The 21,396-nt window shown below is 46.8% G+C and overlaps 6 protein-coding genes across 8 annotated transcripts; 4 read left to right on the plus strand and 2 right to left on the minus strand.

Moving 5' to 3' along the window:
* Window positions 1-463: 463 nt before the first annotated feature.
* LOC118503274 (sorting nexin-6) lies at window positions 464-4,830 on the minus strand. 2 transcript variants are annotated; one of them, XM_036036347.1, is made up of 8 exons: window positions 4,491-4,830; window positions 4,361-4,432; window positions 4,046-4,204; window positions 3,214-3,954; window positions 2,944-3,126; window positions 2,007-2,024; window positions 1,782-1,891; window positions 464-1,700 (listed from the first exon to the last, which is right to left on the minus strand). In XM_036036347.1, exons 2-8 carry the CDS (start codon window positions 4,364-4,366, stop codon window positions 1,607-1,609), a joined length of 1,311 nt encoding a protein of 436 aa, XP_035892240.1. In that variant the 5' UTR covers window positions 4,367-4,432; window positions 4,491-4,830; the 3' UTR covers window positions 464-1,606. The 2 variants fall into 2 exon arrangements, with proteins under 2 accessions (XP_035892240.1, XP_035892241.1); XM_036036348.1 differs by lacking the exon at window positions 2,007-2,024 and having other exon boundaries at window positions 4,491-4,828.
* Window positions 4,831-5,067: 237 nt separating this feature from the next.
* On the plus strand, window positions 5,068-7,226 carry LOC118503273 (actin-related protein 5). Its single transcript, XM_036036346.1, has one exon. It carries the CDS (start codon window positions 5,188-5,190, stop codon window positions 7,159-7,161), a length of 1,974 nt encoding a protein of 657 aa, XP_035892239.1. The 5' UTR covers window positions 5,068-5,187; the 3' UTR covers window positions 7,162-7,226.
* Window positions 7,227-7,426: 200 nt separating this feature from the next.
* Window positions 7,427-13,017, plus strand: LOC118503276 (acyl-CoA-binding domain-containing protein 5). Of its 2 annotated transcripts, XR_004905168.1 has the most exons (5): window positions 7,427-8,668; window positions 10,817-10,928; window positions 11,010-11,091; window positions 11,164-12,153; window positions 12,248-13,017. XR_004905168.1 is itself a non-coding variant. In XM_036036354.1 (4 exons), the coding sequence occupies exons 1-4, from the start codon at window positions 8,608-8,610 to the stop codon at window positions 12,001-12,003; spliced, it is 1,095 nt and encodes a 364-aa protein (XP_035892247.1). In that variant the 5' UTR covers window positions 7,427-8,607; the 3' UTR covers window positions 12,004-13,017. The 2 variants fall into 2 exon arrangements, 1 of the variants encoding a protein (XP_035892247.1); XM_036036354.1 differs by having other exon boundaries at window positions 11,164-13,017.
* Window positions 13,018-13,348: 331 nt separating this feature from the next.
* LOC118503278 (G patch domain-containing protein 4) lies at window positions 13,349-15,242 on the plus strand. Its single transcript, XM_036036356.1, has 3 exons — window positions 13,349-13,476; window positions 13,533-13,992; window positions 14,069-15,242. The coding sequence occupies exons 1-3, from the start codon at window positions 13,431-13,433 to the stop codon at window positions 15,063-15,065; spliced, it is 1,503 nt and encodes a 500-aa protein (XP_035892249.1). The 5' UTR covers window positions 13,349-13,430; the 3' UTR covers window positions 15,066-15,242.
* Window positions 15,243-15,501: 259 nt separating this feature from the next.
* LOC118503277 (exonuclease 1) lies at window positions 15,502-18,357 on the plus strand. Its single transcript, XM_036036355.1, has 2 exons — window positions 15,502-18,078; window positions 18,139-18,357. The coding sequence occupies exons 1-2, from the start codon at window positions 15,643-15,645 to the stop codon at window positions 18,163-18,165; spliced, it is 2,463 nt and encodes an 820-aa protein (XP_035892248.1). The 5' UTR covers window positions 15,502-15,642; the 3' UTR covers window positions 18,166-18,357.
* Window positions 18,358-19,136: 779 nt separating this feature from the next.
* Window positions 19,137-21,121, minus strand: LOC118503279 (nucleolin). Its single transcript, XM_036036357.1, has 3 exons — window positions 20,859-21,121; window positions 20,691-20,781; window positions 19,137-20,554 (listed from the first exon to the last, which is right to left on the minus strand). Exons 2-3 carry the CDS (start codon window positions 20,734-20,736, stop codon window positions 19,734-19,736), a joined length of 867 nt encoding a protein of 288 aa, XP_035892250.1. The 5' UTR covers window positions 20,737-20,781; window positions 20,859-21,121; the 3' UTR covers window positions 19,137-19,733.
* Between the last annotated feature and the right edge of the window lie 275 nt (window positions 21,122-21,396).

Raw genomic sequence — 21,396 nt, forward strand, 5'->3', positions numbered from 1 at the left:
ATTGCTGTAAGTAGTGGATGACAAACACCGTCCGTAGTAGTTGCTGGCAAGGACCTCTCCCTGAGAATATGCTGATCGTTGAACTTCACGGGCGATGAATGATGATGGTGAGCATACGCATTGGTGGCCCCGAACCAAACCAGTGGCGGACCAAGGTCTTTGGAGGCACCGAGCGGAAGGGCAGTTGAGGGCTTCCCTATAATAATGACTCGTTTGTGAGTAGGACCAAAAGAACTTCCTTCGTCGATGAGGCCCCGAGCGGTCCCATTCCGGAGCCGGAGCGGAGCCTTTTCTGCTGTGCAAGATTAAGTGGACAATTTACAAATAGGATGAAGCGGATTTTTGTTAAATATCTTAAACATGGTTCAAACGATAAAAGAGCTGTTTGCCCTCCGGTACTTCTTGGAGGGCTGTATTACAACATTACACCTGTAGATGAAACTCATGTCTGCCAAAACGCTTGTCTCTGTGGTCGATTGTTGTTTATTTCATCCAAATATTTCATACAAATTGCTGCTGTGTTCGACTGGTACGCTTTCTCCTATACAGAAACATGCGCAGGCCTCGAAATGCGCGTCGTACGCCGTACGTGATTCATCGCCTGTTGATTCATCGCCTGTTGACATCGATCGGCGAATGGGCGGGAAACGCGGAGAAAGAACAGAACAATCGCAAGTGTGTATAAAGAGTATAGTAGAAAAAATAAAATGCCAATAGATTGTTCTACTTGTCACGCAGCACACAGTTTGGGGGGGGGGAGGCTAGTTGTTGCCGCTTTCGATGAACGCATGCGACTTTCCCCTAACTATTCTTTGCGCCACAAAAAAACTGGACTAAAAACACCCTTCCGTGTTCCTCATATAATATGTTCCTTTGCTTACATTCTTACACCCTACAAACATACGAGAGCTTTCGTACGTGATTTTGTTTGTTTTTTTTTCTATTTTAATGCTGAACCAAATCTTGAATATTATTGATGCAGGAAGGCTAATGTAGTGCAATACATGTATAATATAATTCACGATGATTTCATTCGATTCGAGCGCTATAACCCATACGCTAATAACAAAGTAATATAATATAAAGGTCAAATATTTAATATTTGATGAAACAAGATGGATGAATAAAAGAAAAGGGAAAGGGAAATGAACAAACTCTGCTTCAACAGAACGCTCGCAAAAACCTTCGCGGTCTCCTAATCTAAACAACCAACAATAGAATGTAGTAATAGAGCGACAATGCTTTCAACAATGTGTTTAGTTCTACTTCTTCGCCTAAAACCGGGTTATGCGTTTGATGTATGGGAGAATACTAGTTGCAGTATCCACTGGAGAGGGTGGAACCGGGAATTAAGATGCTTCGCTTTTTCTTAACGACGCTCTTTCATTACAATGGTTCGAGATGATCAGTTCATATGCTTGCGAATCACTTTTGCTCATATAGATCCTTCTATTTCGTTCTGTTTCTTCTTCTCGCCGGCGGAACTTTGTCCAATGACCGTGGAGGGGAGGCAAATAGAAGCTTATATTGTTCCACACAGACAGACAGACAGACGGCTACGGAGACGGTTTTATTAGTTGATCTATGTGGCCGGAACCCCACCAACTTAAACCAACTCTTGTAAGGCGAGTAAAGACTGGCGTAAAAATTCGTACTGTCCTTTGGCGTGCTTTATTTCCAGTTCTGCCAGATCGGTCAAACTAAAACAGGGAGGAAAACAAAACCAGCTCATAAATTCGATCGTAAACCAGCTCACAAGCTGGTAAGTGCAAGCAGCTTACCTTTTCTTAAAAGCAGCCACACGGCGCAACCTAAAGCTGACCAGCTCCTCCTTGCCGCGTGCCGACATGGATTCAAACTTTTCACACGCCTGCGTCTGTGCAGTTTCCGCCTGGGGATGAGAAAATTAAGCGATCAGTCGTTGCATTCACCTACACACTGCCTGTTCAAAACATTCACGCAGTAAGCATGCATGATTTTGTAAGAATTTAAAACCATATTCCCACCTCCTGCACTTCCAGCGGCTAAAGCCGGCCATCGTGGAAGAAAGCATAAAAAGAGAAAGAAGCGTAGACAAACACGTTGGGGCGAAAGATAGAAAAGGAAGGCGTGAGAAACAGTATATTATTGATAAAATAATTGGTCGACACCGGGGGCATCGATGCCAGAGAGAGAGAGAGAGACAGAGAGAAAGAAAATGGTGTGAACGCCAGTGTGTCTTAGTAGTCATCTTAAAATCGTTATCCATTTGTCTTATATCTGCCAAAAGACTGCAGAGTGATGATAACGAAGAGTCAGCGTTCATAACTATCCACAAACCTTCGGCTTCATCAGGACTTATGTGGTTCAGTTGTAGAGGTATTCGCGGATTGATTCTAATTGGGATATTAGAAGTAAAGAGGAGGAATAGACAGGAGAGTAGCTCTTAAAACGGATGGGAGCTAAAGAAAAGGATCATACCGAACCAGAGCTTTCAGGTTGATGTGTTGGAAGCGAAGCGTGGATCGTGGAAGCGTTTCCTCGCCTAACTTAAATCGAGACTCCTAAACCCAAGATCGCTTGGGAGGGAATGTTATGAGTCATGTTATGAAGAGGATTTTTACAACTCAGATCATGGAAAGATACAGCATAGAGTGCAAGATTGATTCGCATATGATTGAAACCGGTATGAAACGATACCAGATTCAATTATGGAAAACACAAGCACAGTATGCTTAATCAATAAAAAGGTACCACCAAGAACGTTTTGCAAAACTTCTTAGGAATTATTGCTTCTAAATCTAGAACAAGGTAATGTGACCATGGAGGAATAGGAAAGGAATAGCCGAAGTGAGTGTGGAAATCATGTGAGCAACGGCATCGTCAAGTCTGCATTAGCGTCGTTTGTCATTCAAAGTCCAGTTTCATGTTGAATGCGCCATTAGCTGCTTAAGAAACGCTTACCGCGTGTACGTCCTTGTTTTTGGCCCGTGCCTTTTCCAAGTTCCGGTTGGCCGCCTCGTACGCCGCCAAGCAGCGTAAGCGACGGATGAGTAATGCCTTGGCGGCATTGCTATCTCGCTGATAGTATCGTAGCGTATCGCCAAGCTTAAGGTCTTGATCGCTTGCGACACGTCCTTCCATGTTCTAGCAAAAGCAAAAGCAGAAGAAAAAATAAACACAAACGTACGTCGATCAGATCTCGTTGGGAATGCACGCGACGCGAATATTTACCCTAATTTTCTCGAAAATGTCAGATGTTTTTGCTAGAAACTTTTCCATCGAGCCATGATGTTCAGCGGTCGACAGGGCCAGCAGTTGCGACGAAATGCGCACATGCGAATCGGCCACATCCTTGTGTTTGTTGGTCATCTTCTCCGTCCGTATGGCGGCCTCCTTCAGGTGTGCATGGTACTCGCCCAAAAATTGCAGCTCGTGCTCAAAGAAATCGTTCACGTCCTTCACCATGGTGCCGAGGTAGATTTCGTCGGTAGTTTTCCCGATGCTCTTTACCAACCCACCGAAGATGTCGATCTTTTTCTTCATCTTCGCGCACAGATCCTGATCGTACACCAGGAACACCTTCAGGTGCGAGTCTTCCCGAAACACGGGATGGGAGGCGAGGCGCGTCAGGAAGACTTCATGCATCGCGACAGTCTTTTTGAAGGTGGCCAAATATTCCGCTTCCAGCTCCTGCTTCATCTTTTTGAACTCTTCCTTGGTCATGTTTCCCTCGCCTTCGCCCAGCCGCTGTAGCTTTTCGCGCGATGCATCGAAATCGGGCCGCGGTGGACAGGGCGGTATGATGTAGCCCGCGTATTCCTCGTTCTCCTCGAAGCGATCGTGCAGCCAGACGAACTCTTCGTGCTGTCGGACCACCAGAAAGTCCGGCTTTTCGAACCCGGGCAGGTTGGTGCGTGTGTGGACGGTAAATTTCACTCGTTCCTTCTCGCTCAATGCATCGGAAATGTCGACCTAGGGGAACCGTTAGGCAGCGTAACCATTAGTGATAGTTATTTATAATAGTGCTCGATCGCGAACAAAGAAAGAAAGTGGAATGACTCACCAGAAGCGAATTTTCCGGCAGGGCGGTAGATGATGTGGTAGTTGATCCACCACCCTCTATGGATCCCTGTCGAGAGCTTGCAATGGTTTCCGGTGGTGCGTTGGTGACGACGTTCGGGCTCGTCACTTGCGGTGACGATCCGTTTTCTTCGATTCCGTCCTGCGACAAGCAGCATGATCATAATAAGCAGAGTCACAAAACCGCCCACATATGTGCACACACGGACACACACAGCGTTCTTATCACTGCGCGTTCCATAATGCATAAAGGAATGACCACCATACTGCGGTGCCAGCACGGCACGGCCATACTTACCATCATCTTGCTAATTCGCTACGCTCACTGTACACTACGATCTGTACCGTTTTCTCCTGCTTTAGGGAAGTCCTGCCGAGGGGAACTGAAACTCTAATCCGTGGAGGCGAAAACCGAACGGAGTACTTACTAATGCAACTAATTTGATGAATCAGTGCAGTGCAGTGCAGTGCAGTGCAACGGTACGCATTACCGGGGTACGCGCTTCGATTGCCAACAAAAATGATCAACAACTGAAAGTAACGACTAATTTGGCTTCACACCGCTACGCGTTCCATCAAGAGGCTCAAGCAACTGGGGGGTGGGTTTCGCTGAGTGCGACTTGGGAAACCACTATTTTTTCTATACTATCTTTCCCTACTGTTGTTCTGTGGTGATAGACTTCGTCAGCACAATATTGTAAACTTCAACTCTCGACCGATAGAAATTGATACGGGTGCAATGGTGTGTATGCGGGCAGGCGTCTGAATGTGTGTGCGTTCGTGATTGCGCATGGGAATTGGTTTACCGCTGTCAAATCGAATCGTGGCTGCCTGCCAAGGTCCGCTAATGCTGACATTCAAAGAAGCCATTCTCAGTTTTTGTTATAACAATAAATGCATCACTAATTAAGCTAACATAATTTGGATTGCAACGTTTGCAAATGCATTATTTTAGCATAAATGACGAAAAATCGTGCAATGTTTTCGTGAATTTGCACATATGATTGACAGCATGAAACGTCAAACCGAAACATAAACAAACAAACAGCGCCGCTTCGTTTTGTTGCTAGACAAATCGCCGCGGTCCGCTGTGGTGTAGTAAAGATTCTTCTAAGCCGCTGTACGATGGAAATCTCTGCCATTGAGGACCTGAAAATTATCCCGGACGTCGTGCAGCCGTACCCGGACCCTTCCGTCGGTCGAGAGGGGGTGATCGTGATTGACAACGGGTCGTTCAACTGCCGTGTCGGATGGATGCTGAAGGAGAAGCCGGCACTGATCTTTCGAAACATCCTTGCCAAACCAAGGAAGGATCGCACGAAAAAGGATCTCGATGTTGCCACCGTGCCAGTGACCCAAATCGGTAACGATATAGTGAACATAGAGGCGATGCGCATGCAGTTGCGTACCCAGTTCGATCGCAATGTCGTAACGCACTACAATGTGCAGGAACAAATTTTCGATTACATTTTCGGGAAGCTGGGCATAAGCTCGGAGAATGGAGTACCTCACAAAGTGATGATAACGGAATGCTTGTTCAATCCGAACTACTGCCGCAGTTTAATGTCGGAGCTGCTCTTCGAATGCTACGACATACCGGGGCTGTCGTACGGTGTGGACAGCTTGTTTAGCTACTACTCGAATCAGAGAGCGAAAAATGGGCTCATCATTGCTACCGGATACCATACGACGCATGTGATACCGGTGATGAATGGCCGCATTGTCGTGGAGAACGTGCGGCGCATAAACATCGGAGGCTCAAACATGATCGCCTTTCTGCATCGTTGCTTGCAGCTTAAGTACACGTTCCATCTTAACGCCATCACGTTGAGCCGTTCGGAGGTTTTGCTACACAAGTACGGAGAGTTTGCGTACGATTATATAGAAGCGCTACAAAAGTGGGCCTCTCTTGAGTATTATGATCAAAACGTGAAGAAAATCCAACTGCCTTTCAACCAGACCGCGGCCACGCCAGTCCTTACGACCGAGCAAAAGTTTGAAAAGAAGAAGGAGCTGTCGAGACGCTTGGTCGAAATCAATGCTAGACGCCGCGAAGAACGTTTAGCACAGGACGAGGAATTGCTCATACAGCTACAACAGCTGGAGGAATCGGCCGAGGATGGAGATGACGTACGCGAAGCGTTGGCCGAACACAGTCTCAAAGATGTAGGTGAGCTGAAGCGAATGATAAGCACGGTTAACGCGCGGGTCGATAAAACTCGACAAAAAATGAATGCTCCTGCAGCTACTAGCTCACAGCAAATACAGCCCGACACGGACAAATTGTTACAGCCGCCGCCAAACATGACCGTGGCCGAATGGGTGGAAGAAACACGTCGCAAACGGGACGCCATTATAGAAAAGCGGCAAGCGCGCAGACAACGAAAGCAGGACCTTGCCAAGCGACGAACTGCAGCTGCCCAGGAACGTATGCGCATCATCTCGCACTTGGCGCGAAAGGAGAAAGGAAGCGACGACTTTGGAATGCGGGACGAAGATTGGGACGTGTATAAGCAGATTAGCCGCGAGGAGGACAGTGACAATGAGAACGAAAACGAGCGCATGCTAGAGTGTGAAATCATTCTTAAGCAGTACGATGCAACGTACGAGGATCCGCTACTGACGATGGCTGGTAGTGCGGCCGAACTGTACCAGCTACACGTGGGCGTGGAACGTATCCGTGCGCCGGAAATTCTGTTCCAACCGAGCATTATCGGCAGCTACGAAGCTGGACTAGCAGAAACGATCGATTTTGTACTAAAGCTGTTTCCGGACCACCAGCGAAGTTGTTTGGTGGAAAACATCTTCCTTACCGGAGGATGTGCAAAGATCCGTGGGCTGAAGGAGCGTCTTGCGCGGGAAATGAGAGAAATGTTACCCTTCGGGGCTCGATTCGAGATCGAACTCGCTCGCGATCCGGTGCTGGATGCGTGGAATGGGGCGAGCAAATTTTGTCTGACGGAAACATTTCGTCAATCGCTTATTACACGCTCAACGTACGATGAGTGTGGTGGAGAGTACATTAAGGAACACGTACACGGAAACGTTTATTTTCCGACTCCAAAGAGTTCGGTCGATGAGCAGCAGATGATGGGATAAGAGGATGGTACAGAGTATGCAGAACGAAGGGAATTCAAATAAATAATGTGTATGTGTAATACAATGACTAGACTTTATTTCTTGTAAGTTCAAAGTATGTTAAATAATACATCGTTAGGATAAAAAATTGTATTTACAAAGAGATGCACATAACGGCAATCGTTTCGGTTTGAAAATGGTTTTGGGTCACAATGCCTTGACGTTGACGATCCAGACCCAAATGGCCCAAACAACTTCGTACACCAGCAGCTGTCAGCGAACACTGCCTTTCCTTACTTTTGTTTCACTGTGCACTGTAGCCAGCAGGCCAGCTGAAGCAAAACAAGTGTTACTTTTCTGTTGTGATCATCGTTTTATCGAGAGGACCGGTGCAAATTAGCAATAATGCTGCATTGACTGTGTATTTGAGTGTCTTGTTTCGTTCGTTCTGTAAACCGTACCGTAGCGGTCCGTGCTCGAAAATATCGGCTCAGGGTTTAAAGTGATATAGCCTGTTTTGTGCCACCGCGTATTGAACGTAGTTGGACACGTTCGGGAAAATTGTCATCGAATGTTGTGACGAGGGGGACAAAGTGCAATTAGACTTGTGGCTAGAGTAAAAAACCCGTCTGCGAAGGCATTGCAGTCCGATACCGCAACTGAATTTGGAAAGTTTACGGTGGAAAATCTCACGCTCCGTGGCATCGCCTTTTTGTACACTCCCTCCTAGAGTTGTTTGTATAGCAGAGAGCAGAGGGAATCTTGGCGCTGGCAGGAATAGGCGAACGCGAATCGAAGCTGAAGCTGAGTGACAAAGGAAGGGATGATGAGCAGTAGTAGTTGGGTGAAGCTGCACACATAAAGCTGGAAATCAGGCTGGCTAGGTCGGAACCGTAGTGTTGTGCCCTTTGCGTACTGTTGAGTTTTACCGTGTGTGCACCCGTGTGTAAACAACGTAGGACAGTAATCGAATGTCAGATAGGAATATCGCATTTTGTGCGTAATTGATTAGAAGACACATTGTGCTGGACGCATTGTGGTTTGGTTGAACAGAAATATCTTCAACAAATTACGAAACTCCTGACGAAAATCATAAAATATGCCCACCAGCAGCATGCATAGCAACACCAAGTAGTGCATCGATGTTACGACGCACACTAGTGAAACGACGACGACTCGATAGTCGCTGATGACTGCGTAACGAAGGAAAGTGATCGCATCGGACTTCCACACGGAATCACGTAAATCCGAACGCGTTCGGAGCTATTAATTTGACCCGGATTGCGTAACGACTACGATAATAAGTAGTGGGCTAGTGGCGGAACCTCTACGATACCTCGAAGTATCGCCCTGTGAGATACGCGTCCTACGACGACCAGACGTATTCGACGAGCTGGCATAATACCTGTATTGGGTTGAGGCAGGATTCGCAGATGCAGTAGTAGCACGCCCATATCCGATCGCAAAATGTCGATTGAGCAACGGTTTAATGCAGCGGTTAACGTGATCAGGGGACTGCCAAAGAATGGTAAGCATACTAATCCTCCCGAACGATGAATCGTCCAAAAGTATGGTATCTTATCGCACACACATATTGTTTGTGTTGCTGTATTAATGGACATATTGATAAGATTACGCTTGAAAGTAGATAAGGGGCGGGTTTTACTACATTTAAATTGAAAATATATTTATTGTTATGGTGGTGAATGCATTGTTAAATGTTGATGAATATTTGGGCAACAAGAGCGCCACTTGCTTTAATTTGAGATCGAGCAGCAAACCTTGGAAGGATATACTGCTTGGATCCATAAATTAGCGTGTAAATTTGCAAATGAATCGCAAAGGCGTCGCATTTGAAGTTTGTACAAACGTTGGACTTTCTTCCGAGCGTCCGCACGTAGCACTTACCCCTTCGTGTGCTTGACGGAGCAAACAAATACTCAAGCAAAAAGTAACACAAAAGGCCGGCGCATAGCTCCAGTGGGTTAACCTTCATGGGTGGCTCGAGTAATTAAGTGGCGCAAAATAAATGACTTGCAGGTTGCAGCGAACGTCCTATTCAGCGGTCTATAAAACGGTTTTTGAGACACCCATGGCAGGTCGTAGCAAAGCGGAGAACCATCCATCCGACGCAAGAGTGGTAATGTAGCTCAAAATGTCTTGGTTTGTTTGCTTGCTTGCTTGCACCAAACTTGAACCGTACAGAGAGACAAGGCCATACAATTAATTTTTGTTTTGTGTTTGGTTTTTGAAAACCCGCACTATAAATGCGTGCAATAAATGAATTTTGGTTACCATGGTCTTTTATGATTTTTTGTTGACATTTTTGGTGCAGGAAAAATTTGATTTACACTAGCCTATTTGGCCTGGCTACAGAGCCACGGTACATCATTTGCTGTCGCTAGGTCCCAGGGTTTTTAGTTGAGGTTAAAACTATCCTAAACTCTGCGGGTAGGTAGCCCAGCTTTTTTTATTGGAATTTTGACCCTAAACTATCTTCAGATCCAAGTCCCCGATGGTTGTAGCTATGGAAATTCTCGTTCGTCTTATGTCTTGTTCAGAGCGGGGTCTTGTGTAGAAGGGTCACAATGACTCCGATATCATAGTTACGAGCCGATATCAAAGTTAAAGAATAGAGTAAAAAGTTTCCGTATAGCCATTTTTTTAAATGAGCTTTTTACGGTCATTAATTTGTTTGGAAATTATACTGTACGGCAAACAATTCCGCTCACTTCAAATACGAACGATTGCTCGACTTACAAGATATTTTTCTTTGTCTGTCGGGCGGATAATCATGAGTACATTAATACTAACAGTAAATACAAATGGAAAAAATGCTTGCCAAATAGATCAAATGGTCAAAAGAATGAAATTGTTTTGTGTAGGTTCAATGGTTTAGTTTTTGCAGATTCTTCATATATCCTTGACCTGTTTTGTTGCTCCGTGCCAACAGCATTTCGTAAAGTCTACGATTTTAGTGTCGACATTGTTAATTACCATGGTAATGATGATCGCTGATTGGATATCACTTTACCTGATAACTCGCCAATCACGCGTTTTCTTTCGGACCCAACAGGCTTGGTTCGATATACTAGGGCGGTGATACTGTATTGCTTTTCGGGCGAGGAAGTTTTGACCTACTGAAACTATTCCAGAAGCGAATCGTCCTCTCTGAATAGTAGATAATTGAAGGCCTTTACTTGAGTTAGGGGAGCAGCCAATAAACATTGACTTAACTAATCGAACTTAACTAAGCTAATGGTGCGACCGATTGTTAGTTAGATGTGTAGCAGATATGCTAAACTACTGTTCTTTTTATTTTTTTTGCTTTACGGTTTTAGTCTCCGTGCGTTGTTAAATTTCTACTCTAATTTTCTGAATGTAGGTATATTTTAAATTTTTAGCGGAAGTTTGGAAACCCTTGGAGTAGGGCAATAAAAACGCGAATCATAGCGCATTCTTTTTTTTTTTTTTTATTCATGAAGAACGGCCTGGCCGTATTGCTAATAGCGCATTCTAACGTCCACTAATTGATGTAACAAGGAGTTACACAGTTGAAGTAAATTTATTAGGAGTATCTTTGTATGAGTTATGGGAAATCACCTAATTTTTCTTGGGTTGAGTCCATTTTACAGATTTAACACTTGTGGTTTTATGTCTCTCGTTTTTCTACCAGGACCGTATCAACCAAGCAATGATATGCTGCTACGGTTTTATTCATACTACAAGCAGGCCACGAAAGGCAAGTGTGATGAGCGTAAACCGGCCTTCTGGGATGTTATTAATCGGTGAGTAAACGCTTGTTTGTATTCCTCAAGTCGCGTGCATTCCTGGCTTCATTGGCTCCATTCTTATTGATCCATCAACAGTGCCAAATGGGACGCTTGGAATCGGTTAGGTGACATGGACAAGGAAGTGGCTATGCAGAAATATGTAGACGAGTTGAAAAAGGTAAGTCGGAAGCGAGGCTTTACGAAAAGGCTTGCATCTAATGCGCAATGCTCCATTATTTTCCATCTCCAGATTGTTGAAACGATGTCCTACACCGACAATGTGGCCAACTTCATGGAATACAACATGAGCGATCTGGACAATGTGAGCATCCAGGATTTGGAAATGGTTGCGCCGGAAGCAATTAAAAAAGTTCGCTCCCGTCCAAACTCACCGTTTGCATCGCGGGAAGCGAGTCCCAATCGACTCTCGCCGGTCACACCTTCGCCGCCGCCGCTGATGTCCTCTCAGGCCGCGCCGATGGTGAATGGGCACGTGCATAAACCGATGGCGATCAACGGATACACTCAGAACGGCTATCATGCCGGTCATCATCAATCGAATGGCGTTGTTTCGTCGACGGTGAGCAACGGCGCTAGCTCGGGACCGTCCGAGCTAAGCGACGACGAGTACATCGATACGTACGATGATGACTTCGAAAGCGAAACCACTACCACCACCGTTTTCCGTCCAATCGAGGCCGTCAATCATGCTCACTACTATCAGAATGGTTTGTCCAATGGGGCAGGAAGGCCGATGGTTAACGGTGCGGGAACGTTCCTACACGGCTCGGAAGGTGCCGGCTTTCTGCGAAACGATGTGGCCGCTCAGATTACCCGAACGATCGAACGGTTAAACATTAGCGTGCAGCAAGTAAACAATCGGGTTAGCGTGATTGAGCAATCGATGGCTGAACTGCGAGAACAGCAACAGCAGCAGGTCGTCAAAATGCGCGCCGCCTCTGCGCGGTCGGCGCGTCCTGCTTGGTGGCCTTTTGCCGAAATATCGCCCGGACTGTTGGCATTCGTCATACTGTGGCCGCTGGTAATCAATCGAATAACTGGCAGCTGGGTGCAGAGAAAGAATGCCTGAAAACGTGCGAAACGTAAGGATATTGCTGGAACAATAGAACAAACATGGAGTTGTGAATAGTGGTAATAACGTTCAGTAGCAGCCACGCATTGCAGCGGTTTTATTCGCTTAGGAAGTAGCAGTCCCAATTACCCAGTGCATCTACAGCAAGTAAGACGACTCTCGTACGCGCGAAGTCATCATAGCAGATTAGCCAATAACGTTTGATGTTTCATTTTTCGCAACACCAAATTCCCACATTCAGGCACGCAATCACACGCACGCTTAATACGGATGGATGGAACAATTTAAAGCGACAAGCATGTACAAAGCGTACAGCGTGTTTGATGGAAAAGATGAAAGGAGGAACATTCCATTACATCTAAACGAAGAGCGAACGGAAACGATACGGAAGCTTCGATTAGACGTGGAAATTATGCAGTAAAGTCAAGTCGTACAGTTTTGCAGTCTCTCTTATTTGACCCTACAAGGCCCAAGTGGCACGTTGTTAATTTATCGATGTCTCTCAACACCATCTGCTAAACGCTCGCCGAAGAATAAGTGCAATTTTATGTAATGTGTTATTATTGTGCTTGACTACATAGTATATAGGCATATGATATTGTGCTGTTCTTTTTTTCTTCTTTATTATAAACTCAATGTTAGAAAAATTGTTTTATGATGGTGCGGAACTTTTTTTTGTTATTGATTTTTCCACCACTGTTATGATTGTCCTTTTGGATTGTTTTAGGAAGGATATTATTCGTTCTGTAAGGTTTGGGTTCAATTATGGTTACATTATACAATCGGTTATGCAGTTAAAATACACAAATACTGTGGATGTGGGGTGGGTGATTAAGAGTTAGCGAGAGAGTAAAACACTGGACATTGATTTTGTGCGATAGGTAAACTGATAACATTTACAGCGATATAGTTAGGCTTTTGCTATGGGTAGGCATATTGATAGAGAAATTGTAACAAATCTACAATTGTTCTTACGGTTCGATACTAATAAATAAATCGCTATTAAAAGAATGCCTTTTTCTAACCTCTTTTAGTACACGGGATGAAAGTGGCACGTTATCTTCACACAGCACGACCGAGGTTCAAATCCCATGCAGACCTCTTTTCTTTATGCAGAATTGACTAATCCAGCTTGTAGTGCTAGAGAAGAAGAAGTACAGCATAACTATATTTTTGTTTTCCCTGCGAGGTGAAGGTAATCCCTAAAGCTACTTCATATTAACAATTTGTACTCGTTCACAAATGATGTAACTCTTCTGTCAAAATTAGCCATTTAAAGATGACTGCCCATAAAAGACTACGATGTGACCTGAGGTTTCAATGCTCTTTTTTTGCAGGGCACTGTAGATTGTTTTGCCAGCTGTCACTTGGCTGACACAAACAGACATAAACAACACAGGAGCAACGTGTTTCTTTGTTGCAATATGGATTTTGCCAAAAATGTGCTACAAAAATATGGCTGGAAAGAAGGTAATGATGGCAGGCTGATCCATTTCCCTATCAATCAATTAACGGCATCGTTTCAGGCCTTGGTCTTGGCAAAAACATGGATGGTATTGTGGCACCCATCAGAGCCCGCCGCAAGCAGGGCAACAGCGGAATAGGAGCACCGAGTGCGAATGATGCGACTAACAATTGGTGGGCGCGTGTTTACGATGAAGCGGCCACAAACATCGAGGTACAGGCCGACGGTGATAAGAGCACGGGTAGGGAAGTTACCCTGAAGCAGCTGGATCCGAACGCGGTCGAGGTAACCACCAACAGTTACTCAATGCACAAGCTTACACAAAGAACTCGGAACCAGAATGGTGGGCAGGAATCTAAGTACGGGAATGTGTTTCTGAGAGCTTCCACGCTGTTAGGTGATACGGGACGTGAAGAGGATGTGCCCAATCACGTACGCACGGAGGATATCGAATTCGCTGGGGTGAAAACGCTTACAGACGAGGAGCTGTTTGCAGCGTGTGGCGGTCGAACGGCCCACAAGTAAGCTGGAGTTGTAGGAAACTTTGAGAAGGGCGGGTCAATATTAATCTGCTTTCCTATATTTCCATTCACACAGGGGCGCTCGCCACGGGTTAGGCTTAAAAGGAAAGTTGGCACGCATCGACGAACAGAATAAAAAGCTGCTGCAACAGTTGGAAAGCAATTCGTTCGAGGCTGTGATAAAATCAAACGACTGGCAGGTACAGACATCTAAAAACGGGCGCAAAAAGTCCAAGAAGCAGAAACGGAATGAGCAGCGATGGATCGAACATCACGGACCGGCAGAATCGGAGGATGCGGAAGTGAAGGACATGATACACCATGCCGACTACGTGGTGTCGAAAAACAAAAAGAAAAAGCAGGCCCAGCAAAAATCCGACCAAGAGTTGGCAAGCGGAATGTTCGGCATGTTTGCCGAACTGCCGGAAGAAGAGGTTGTGGAAGAGCAAGAGGAAGCGGAGGTGGCCGTGCCGGTAAAGGCGAAGAAGTCGAAGAGCAAATCAAAAAAGGCCCTGTGCCTGGACGATGAGCTAGATCTGTTGAGTGAGAAGATTCGCAAGCTGGATCACAGTTCGATAACGATAAAGAAAAAGGATAAGAAAAAGAAGAACAAGCATCAGCAGAAGAAGGGCAACGGCGCAGAAGACGATGACGATACGGTGTTGCTTGATCCAGCGGCCAAGTATCGCAAAGACTATCGTCCCGAACTGAAGCAAAACAATCGTCTACTGAAGGCGTACGTGCCTGATGAGGTACCGGAAGGGAAGCTGGCGAAAAAGCCGGCACCGTTGCTCCGGTCCGATTCCAGCGATCAAGAGGAAGAGGATGTGGTGCAGCGGGTAAACGAGGAGCAGAAGCGGTACTGGTCGAAGATGCGTGCCAATGTGCCAAAGATAAACATTATCGAACCAACGGAAGACGATTGTCTGGCGCTGGGACAGAGTTTGCGAGAGCGCCACCGGAACGAGGTGAAGCGCGTGGGCAATCGCACCGCGAGTGGGAAACGCAAGAAGACCAAGAAAAGCCAACGGCAGCTGGCCCAGTTGGCGGATAAATTGAGCAAAAATTTGTAAACGGAAAGCAATAATTCACTTACCGAGCGCCAACTTTGGTGCGGTAGGCCTTTACAGTCTGGTCGGTGATCCATGGATGAAACGGTTTTGCGTTTCATCCTATTTCCAACGGAATATTGATGCATTTATATTCACGCTCAGCGTAAGCGCGTAATAAAGTGCGAACATGTTTTGGAAGTTCTGGACTATTGAGTGGATTTTCGGGTGGATGACACAGTACAATTTGTATTTTTTTTTACCGGATTGTGTGGTACGCAATCTTGCAATTTTTTTGCACACAAATGCAAAGGTGCTGACTATACGGCGTCAAGCCATAATACTAAAAATATAATTAGATAAAATAAATGCAAAGGTACTTTTCAGCCCACTCATTTGCTTCTCAAACAGCTCGAATTTGTCACTCAAAATGACCGCACCGTCAACCATTGTGACTTGGCGGGAATGGATGTGCAGAAAACGTAAACAAAACAATGGCGATGAAGTGATGGGAGAAAGTGTGTTCCACTATAGGTTTGCTACTGTTTAGTCCATCCCTGATCCGCGGCCGGACCGCAATCGACCGATTCTGGGCTCAGAAATGGGTATAACCGGCCTGTTACCGTTCCTGGAAAAAGCTAGCAGTGCGTGCCATTTGCGTGAGCTGCGGGGCAAGTGTGTGGCGATAGACACCTACTGCTGGTTGCACCGGGGAGCATTTGCCTGTGCGGAACGATTGGCCCGCGGCGAGCCCACCGATATTCACATCCTGTATTGCCTGAAATATGTGCAGCTGCTGCTATCGTACAACATCAAACCAATACTGGTGTTCGATGGGCAACATTTGCCTGCCAAAGCTGCGACCGAGGCGAAGAGACGCGAAAGCAGAGACACGGCCCGTAAACGGGGTGCCGAACTGCTGCGCTTGGGTCGTGTAGATGAGGCGCGCAGTTTTCTGCGGCGATGTGTGGACATTACACACGAAATGGCATTGCAGCTGATTCAGGAATGCCGCAAACGAGGCGTCGACTGCATTGTGGCACCGTACGAAGCTGACGCACAGCTGGCGTACCTGAATCGGGCCGATATCGCACAGTACGTCATAACGGAGGATTCGGATTTGGTGCTGTTCGGCTGCAACCGAATTCTGTTCAAGCTGGACCTGACCGGACACGGGCGACTGGTGGAAGCTAGCAAGCTGCACCTGGCGATGGGCTGCCGGGAGGATCGGTACAGGTTCGAAAAGTTTCGCTACATGTGCATCCTTTCCGGATGTGACTACTTAGATTCATTGCCTGGGATTGGGCTGGCCAAGGCGTGCAAGTTTGTGCTGAAAACGGAAGATCCCGACATCAGACGAGCGTTGGCGAAAATACCGGCCTACCTTAACAAGCGCCAGCTGGTCGTGTCGGAGGAGTATAAGGATGAGTTTCTGAAAGCGGACGCCACCTTCCGCCATATGGTGGTGTACGATCCCGTTCGACGGAAGCAAACGAGACTGGCCGATCCGGACGAAGAAACCACTCCCGAGCGGTACTGCTGCAATGCGGGCCAATTCCTCGACGAAGCGGTCGCATTCGAGCTGGCGATTGGTAATTTGGATCCGTTTTCACTGCGCAAGCTGGACGACTGGCATCCGGACGCAGCAGTGGAGGATGAAGAAATGTCTGCAAATGCGAGCAAAATGCGTCATCTTAGCATCTGGCGGAAAGATTACACAGCGCAGAAGGCAGAAGCAGCGAGCGAGACGGGCGCGAACATTCAGAAACCATCGTCACTGACACCGTTCATGAAGCGATCGGTGCTCAAACAGGAAGAAGCGGAAGTGGAGCTGGAATGTAAGGAAACGATCGCCGATGTGTTGCAGGGGTATGGAATCCAATCCGACGAACCCTCCTCGAAGCGGTTGTGTCATCAAAGGTCGGTTGTATCGAAGGTATCGTTGGAGTACAAAGACATCGAAGCGCTGGATGTGATGGGACAGCTGGATCAACCGGCAACACCGAAACGGAAGCGCAATCCTTTCGCCATCTCGCCGGCCAAGCGTGCGCTTGGCAAAGGGAACGATTCGCCCGAGGTATTACTGTCGCCGACCAAGATAACGGCAGCAAACCGATCGCTTCTGCACAATATAAGTCCGGTGAAGCGAATCGATTACTCACAAAAACGCAGCCCGTCCGACTGTGTGCCTTCCGGAAGCCGATTTGGTCGATTGAAGTCTGTGAGCGGCAAGGGAGCGCTTGGCGATGAACCCAAGGTGATAAGCCGGTTTTTCTGCTCACAAACCACGGTAAAGCTTCAAAGTACGGTGGAACGCAGCACCACAGCTGTTGCGAATGGAGCGATGTGCAGTCCCAAGAAAGGTGGTGGCACATCGGCTACCATGCTCGTGTCTCCCACTGCTATAGTAAAGGAGATTAGAAGTAAGCGAGAAGAACAAACGCTTCGAGCGACTGCGATCTATCTCAGCTCACCCGAAGCACGGTTGCAGATTCGCGGTGATCGTACGCCGGAGAAACGTGCGGCACGTGTATCACCCGACTTAGACTCGGAAGGGGCCATCGGTCCGCTGGACAGTGGTATAGCAATGACGGAAGAAGACAGCCGGACCGGATCGAGCTCTTCGCAAAAGGAAAACGACGATGTCGCGCTAGATGTGACTGAGAAGAGCAGTTCAAGCAGCAACCGATCTCCACGTGCCGTGCGGTTAGCATTGTTTGAACGACAGGTTAAGAAACCGTTGGCCCAATCGTCGGATGCAACGGAAGAGCTTGCGATTGTGCTGGACGATAGTAGTAACGATGCCGGCACCATGGCCAAGCAACCAATAGACGATGAGCTCAAGACTGAAGCACGCATTTCAACCCTGCCACCACGTACAGTTAAGACAGCAGCAGAAGCGCACACTAAAGCTAAGCCACGTGCGTCATGTAAACGGCCCGGATTGCCGGTCAACAGGAAGCCTACTGCCAAGACGGATAATGGTGCAGCGGGCTTGACGCAAAGTCGACTATCCATGTTCGGGTTTCAGAAGAAGGTAAATCAAAGGTTGAACCCGTGCAGGACAATTTCTACAATCCTTTTCTATCCTTTCCAGCCTTCAATGCAACTGAACAATCGGTAGTCGAAGCCGGGGCGTGCCATGTGTAACGGATGTCGATCGTTCTGATGCGGGATGCTGCACAACGGGCATTTGTTAATGACTTCCCAACAGGAGTTTTTGTATAAGTTTAAGTTAAGTAAGTTTTTTGTGCTCTTGTTTTTTGTCATGTTTCACAGTTATACAAATATCAACGCCCAGTTTATGGTTTATTAATGCTTTGTTTTTAATAGTAAAAAAGAGACGAGAAACTATTTCTTGTGAGTGTATCACACACAACGAGTTACGTATTAGTGGGGAAGGGATATTGCCCTAGCTGCATCTGGGTTTCGACGAAGGATTCTAGAGGAATCTCACACCGTTCAAAGGTCCTCCTTCAGGTATATGGGTCTCCTTCAGAGGGCTTGATATCGGTTTTAGGGAGTAGATTTCCATAAACAACACTTGAAAAGGAAGGCGCGGGCCATTAACACCGGGTGTTCTTGTTGGTTCAAGATATTCTTCACCGTTTGGATGGCCAACAGCCTTTTTCCCATCATATCATGCTTATTCGCATTTTAAATCCCTTTCTCAGCTGCACAGTGTTCGGACTGTGAACTCTCAATCAAATGCAGAGCGAGACATAGCGTTGGGGTCCCCCATCCATTATTGCATGTTGGAACAAATTTTCCAAATGATTTTTGTTTTATTCAGACATTGTATTACATTCACTTATCATACACATAGAGAGAGAGAGAGAGAGAGAGAGAGAGAGAGAGAGAGAGAGAGAGAGAGAGAGAGAGAGAGAGAGAGAGAGAGAGAGAGGTTGGCCCACAGCTGGTATCAAACCAAATCGATTTCGTTCAAATTGAACACATTTTCGAATGAAAAGTGTTTTTGTTTCTAATCTTTCTTCCTTTATTTTACGGCTCGACGCCGTATTTGCGAGGAAGTGTTGTAATATATTGATAAAGGAAGAAAATATGGTCCAGCGTCAAACATAAACTTTCCGATCGTGTACGGTGGAGTGTTTGTGTGGATATTTTTTTGAGAACACGTATTCGTTTTTTACAGAAAAGAATGTATTATAATACTACTATTCTTGCACGTTACCAACCACCTAGCGGTTTTCGATTTTTAGTACTAGTGAATTAAAACACGTGAACAATATAGTTTCAAGGTGCGTTTGTGTGCAAGCTGCTCTTGTGTGAGAGAGGCTGTGTACAACCGGGTGATTTGAATCGTCCTGTGTCAATATTGAGCTGTGAAGGATGACTGCTTCCGGACCATACACTGTACGCTATCTGACCGTCCTATTAATTAAATTTCCCAATGCGGACTAGTCGATGGTGGACGTGCTATTCGGCCGTGGCCAAATGCATCAAATATGCTACTAGGTATCGCGGTGTGGAAAAATAGTTCACTTTTATCTTCACGCACTACTTGCCGATCGAGAGACGTTGCTAGTCGACGACGCACGCACACGCTAGCAGAGCGATTTGCTCTAGCTCTAGGAATCTAGATCTGGCTTAAAATAATTGTTATGGAAAAAAAGTCTGCTCCTTCTTCTACCCACCGGGCACTACCCCCAGGCCTGACCGTCCGTCCCGAACCTAATCTTTAAAGTGAGGCTTAAGATACTTCAGCATTCCGAAGGTGCGGAATCGCTTCACACCGATCACCTTCTGCAGATCGGCATCGCAGATGGCGTACTGTCTGTTCTTCGGGTCGTACAGATTGCGCTCCTTGATGATGGCCCAAATTTTCTTCACCACCTCATGCCGAGGTAACGATTCCGCGCCACAGATTTGCGCCAGATCCGCCGACAGTGTGTACGGTCGGGTGTAGCCGCTCGATTTCTTCGCACCACCAGCTGCGCCGGCCGCCTTCTTCGCTTTGGGCGCTGGCTTCGAACGCTTCCAGTCTTCGTCCGACTCGGAATCGGAATCGTTCTTCTTCTTCTTGTTACCGCCCTTGCCACCCTTGGCCGCACCCTGTGGCTTGTAATCGTCATCGCTGCCCTGCTCCTCATCGTCATCGTCATCGTCCCCGGACTCGTCCTCACTGTCCGAGGTGCGTTTCTTCTTCTTGGCTGGGCCTCGCTTTGCCGGTGTCGCACGCTTCGTTGCGCTTTTGCGTCCCTTCGGTTTTTCCTCCTCGGAGAAATCTTCGTCGTCTTCTTCCTCTTCGTAGTCGCTATTGTCCTTAGCCTTTCGGCCGCCCGCTTTGCCCTTACCGTTACCCGCGTAATCGTCGTCGTCCTCGTCATCGTCTTCCTCCTCTTCGTCGGAGGAAGCTTGTGAATTTACGTACTCCATTACCAGGTCGTCCACCTCCTTCTTGCGGTTGGAAAGGTCACACTTCAGGTTTTGCTCCAACTGCAGGCGCACTTTTTTAGCCGCTGTTTCCTCCAGATTTGCATCCTTCAGTATTTCTGTGGGATAGTGTTAGCATGAGTATGGTGGTGCCTCACAGTGTGAAACAGCCGATAGATGGATAATTGCTTGGCACAGGTGCAGAGCGTTATCCGTCCGACCGGCTGGGGATCCATCAGAGACAAACGGACTTACTGCTAATCTCTGCCTTAAGTTCGGCTTTCGTGGGATTTTTGCTCATTTTGCCGCGTGTCTGTGTGGTTGTTTCACTGTCCGGTCTCGTGGGCTACAATGGGAAATGAGAATGTGGATGAATAAAAGCTTCATTCCATGCCATGCACGCTGCTAAAACCGATAACTCACATGGCAAGTGTGTGGCACACGGTTCTATTACAGTGTCAATACGGCTTGAGCAATAACACTGGCCTAGAGTTGATGGAACACCACTGCAGCCACTCACTTTTCCGCACAAAATGGTGTTGGTATTCTGGAAGGTTTAACGAGACTTTTGGCCGTCTTGCTAATGCGTGCAGCTTGGTGCAACGAGGAGACCGGAGATGTTTTCTTGTGCGAGAGATGTATGCCGGGGTGCCGTAGACGCTTCCAGCAGCGCACCGTGCGGCCGTTTGTTGAACCCTGTCAACGTCGCTCAATTTGACAGTGACAGACTGTCAAGTGGCGTTTACGTTTAAGACGAATTTGAATATGCCGTTGGTTGCTATCGTTTGAACAGTATCGACAAGTAAAACGGAAACATAACACAACCAGTTCCTCTTTTCCTTTATCTACACATGGGTAATGTACAGATAGGTGATCGTACCGTTGTACCTTTGAAATCGTCAAAAGACAGCATGAATGCAGCGAAACGCGGGTTGGTGCTGGTGACTCTACGGTCACGCGA

This window comes from Anopheles stephensi, chromosome 2 (assembly GCF_013141755.1).
Source record: "Anopheles stephensi strain Indian chromosome 2, UCI_ANSTEP_V1.0, whole genome shotgun sequence".
Classification (NCBI taxonomy): domain Eukaryota; kingdom Metazoa; phylum Arthropoda; class Insecta; order Diptera; family Culicidae; genus Anopheles; species Anopheles stephensi.

Excerpts from the sequence above, each read along its gene's own strand:
- LOC118503274 (XM_036036347.1), bottom strand. Across the intron at positions 3,955-4,045 it reads TGCCGGAAAATTCGCTTCTG|GTCGACATTTCCGATGCATT; the intron begins GTGAGTCATTCC and ends CGGTTCCCCTAG. Across the intron at positions 1,701-1,781 it reads GTGGCTGCTTTTAAGAAAAG|TTTGACCGATCTGGCAGAAC; the intron begins GTAAGCTGCTTG and ends TCCCTGTTTTAG.
- LOC118503273 (XM_036036346.1), top strand. The coding sequence starts at position 5,188 with ATGGAAATCTCTGCCATTGAGGACCTGAAAATTATCCCGGACGTCGTG.
- LOC118503276 (XM_036036354.1), top strand. The coding sequence starts at position 8,608 with ATGTCGATTGAGCAACGGTTTAATGCAGCGGTTAACGTGATCAGGGGA. Across the intron at positions 8,669-10,816 it reads CAGGGGACTGCCAAAGAATG|GACCGTATCAACCAAGCAAT; the intron begins GTAAGCATACTA and ends TTTTTCTACCAG. Across the intron at positions 11,092-11,163 it reads ATGTAGACGAGTTGAAAAAG|ATTGTTGAAACGATGTCCTA; the intron begins GTAAGTCGGAAG and ends TTCCATCTCCAG.
- LOC118503278 (XM_036036356.1), top strand. The coding sequence starts at position 13,431 with ATGGATTTTGCCAAAAATGTGCTACAAAAATATGGCTGGAAAGAAG. Across the intron at positions 13,477-13,532 it reads AAAATATGGCTGGAAAGAAG|GCCTTGGTCTTGGCAAAAAC; the intron begins GTAATGATGGCA and ends GCATCGTTTCAG. Across the intron at positions 13,993-14,068 it reads GGCGGTCGAACGGCCCACAA|GGGCGCTCGCCACGGGTTAG; the intron begins GTAAGCTGGAGT and ends CCATTCACACAG.
- LOC118503277 (XM_036036355.1), top strand. The coding sequence starts at position 15,643 with ATGGGTATAACCGGCCTGTTACCGTTCCTGGAAAAAGCTAGCAGTGCG. Across the intron at positions 18,079-18,138 it reads TGTTCGGGTTTCAGAAGAAG|CCTTCAATGCAACTGAACAA; the intron begins GTAAATCAAAGG and ends TATCCTTTCCAG.
- LOC118503279 (XM_036036357.1), bottom strand. The coding sequence starts at position 20,736 with ATGAGCAAAAATCCCACGAAAGCCGAACTTAAGGCAGAGATTAGCA. Across the intron at positions 20,555-20,690 it reads ACTTAAGGCAGAGATTAGCA|AAATACTGAAGGATGCAAAT; the intron begins GTAAGTCCGTTT and ends ACTATCCCACAG.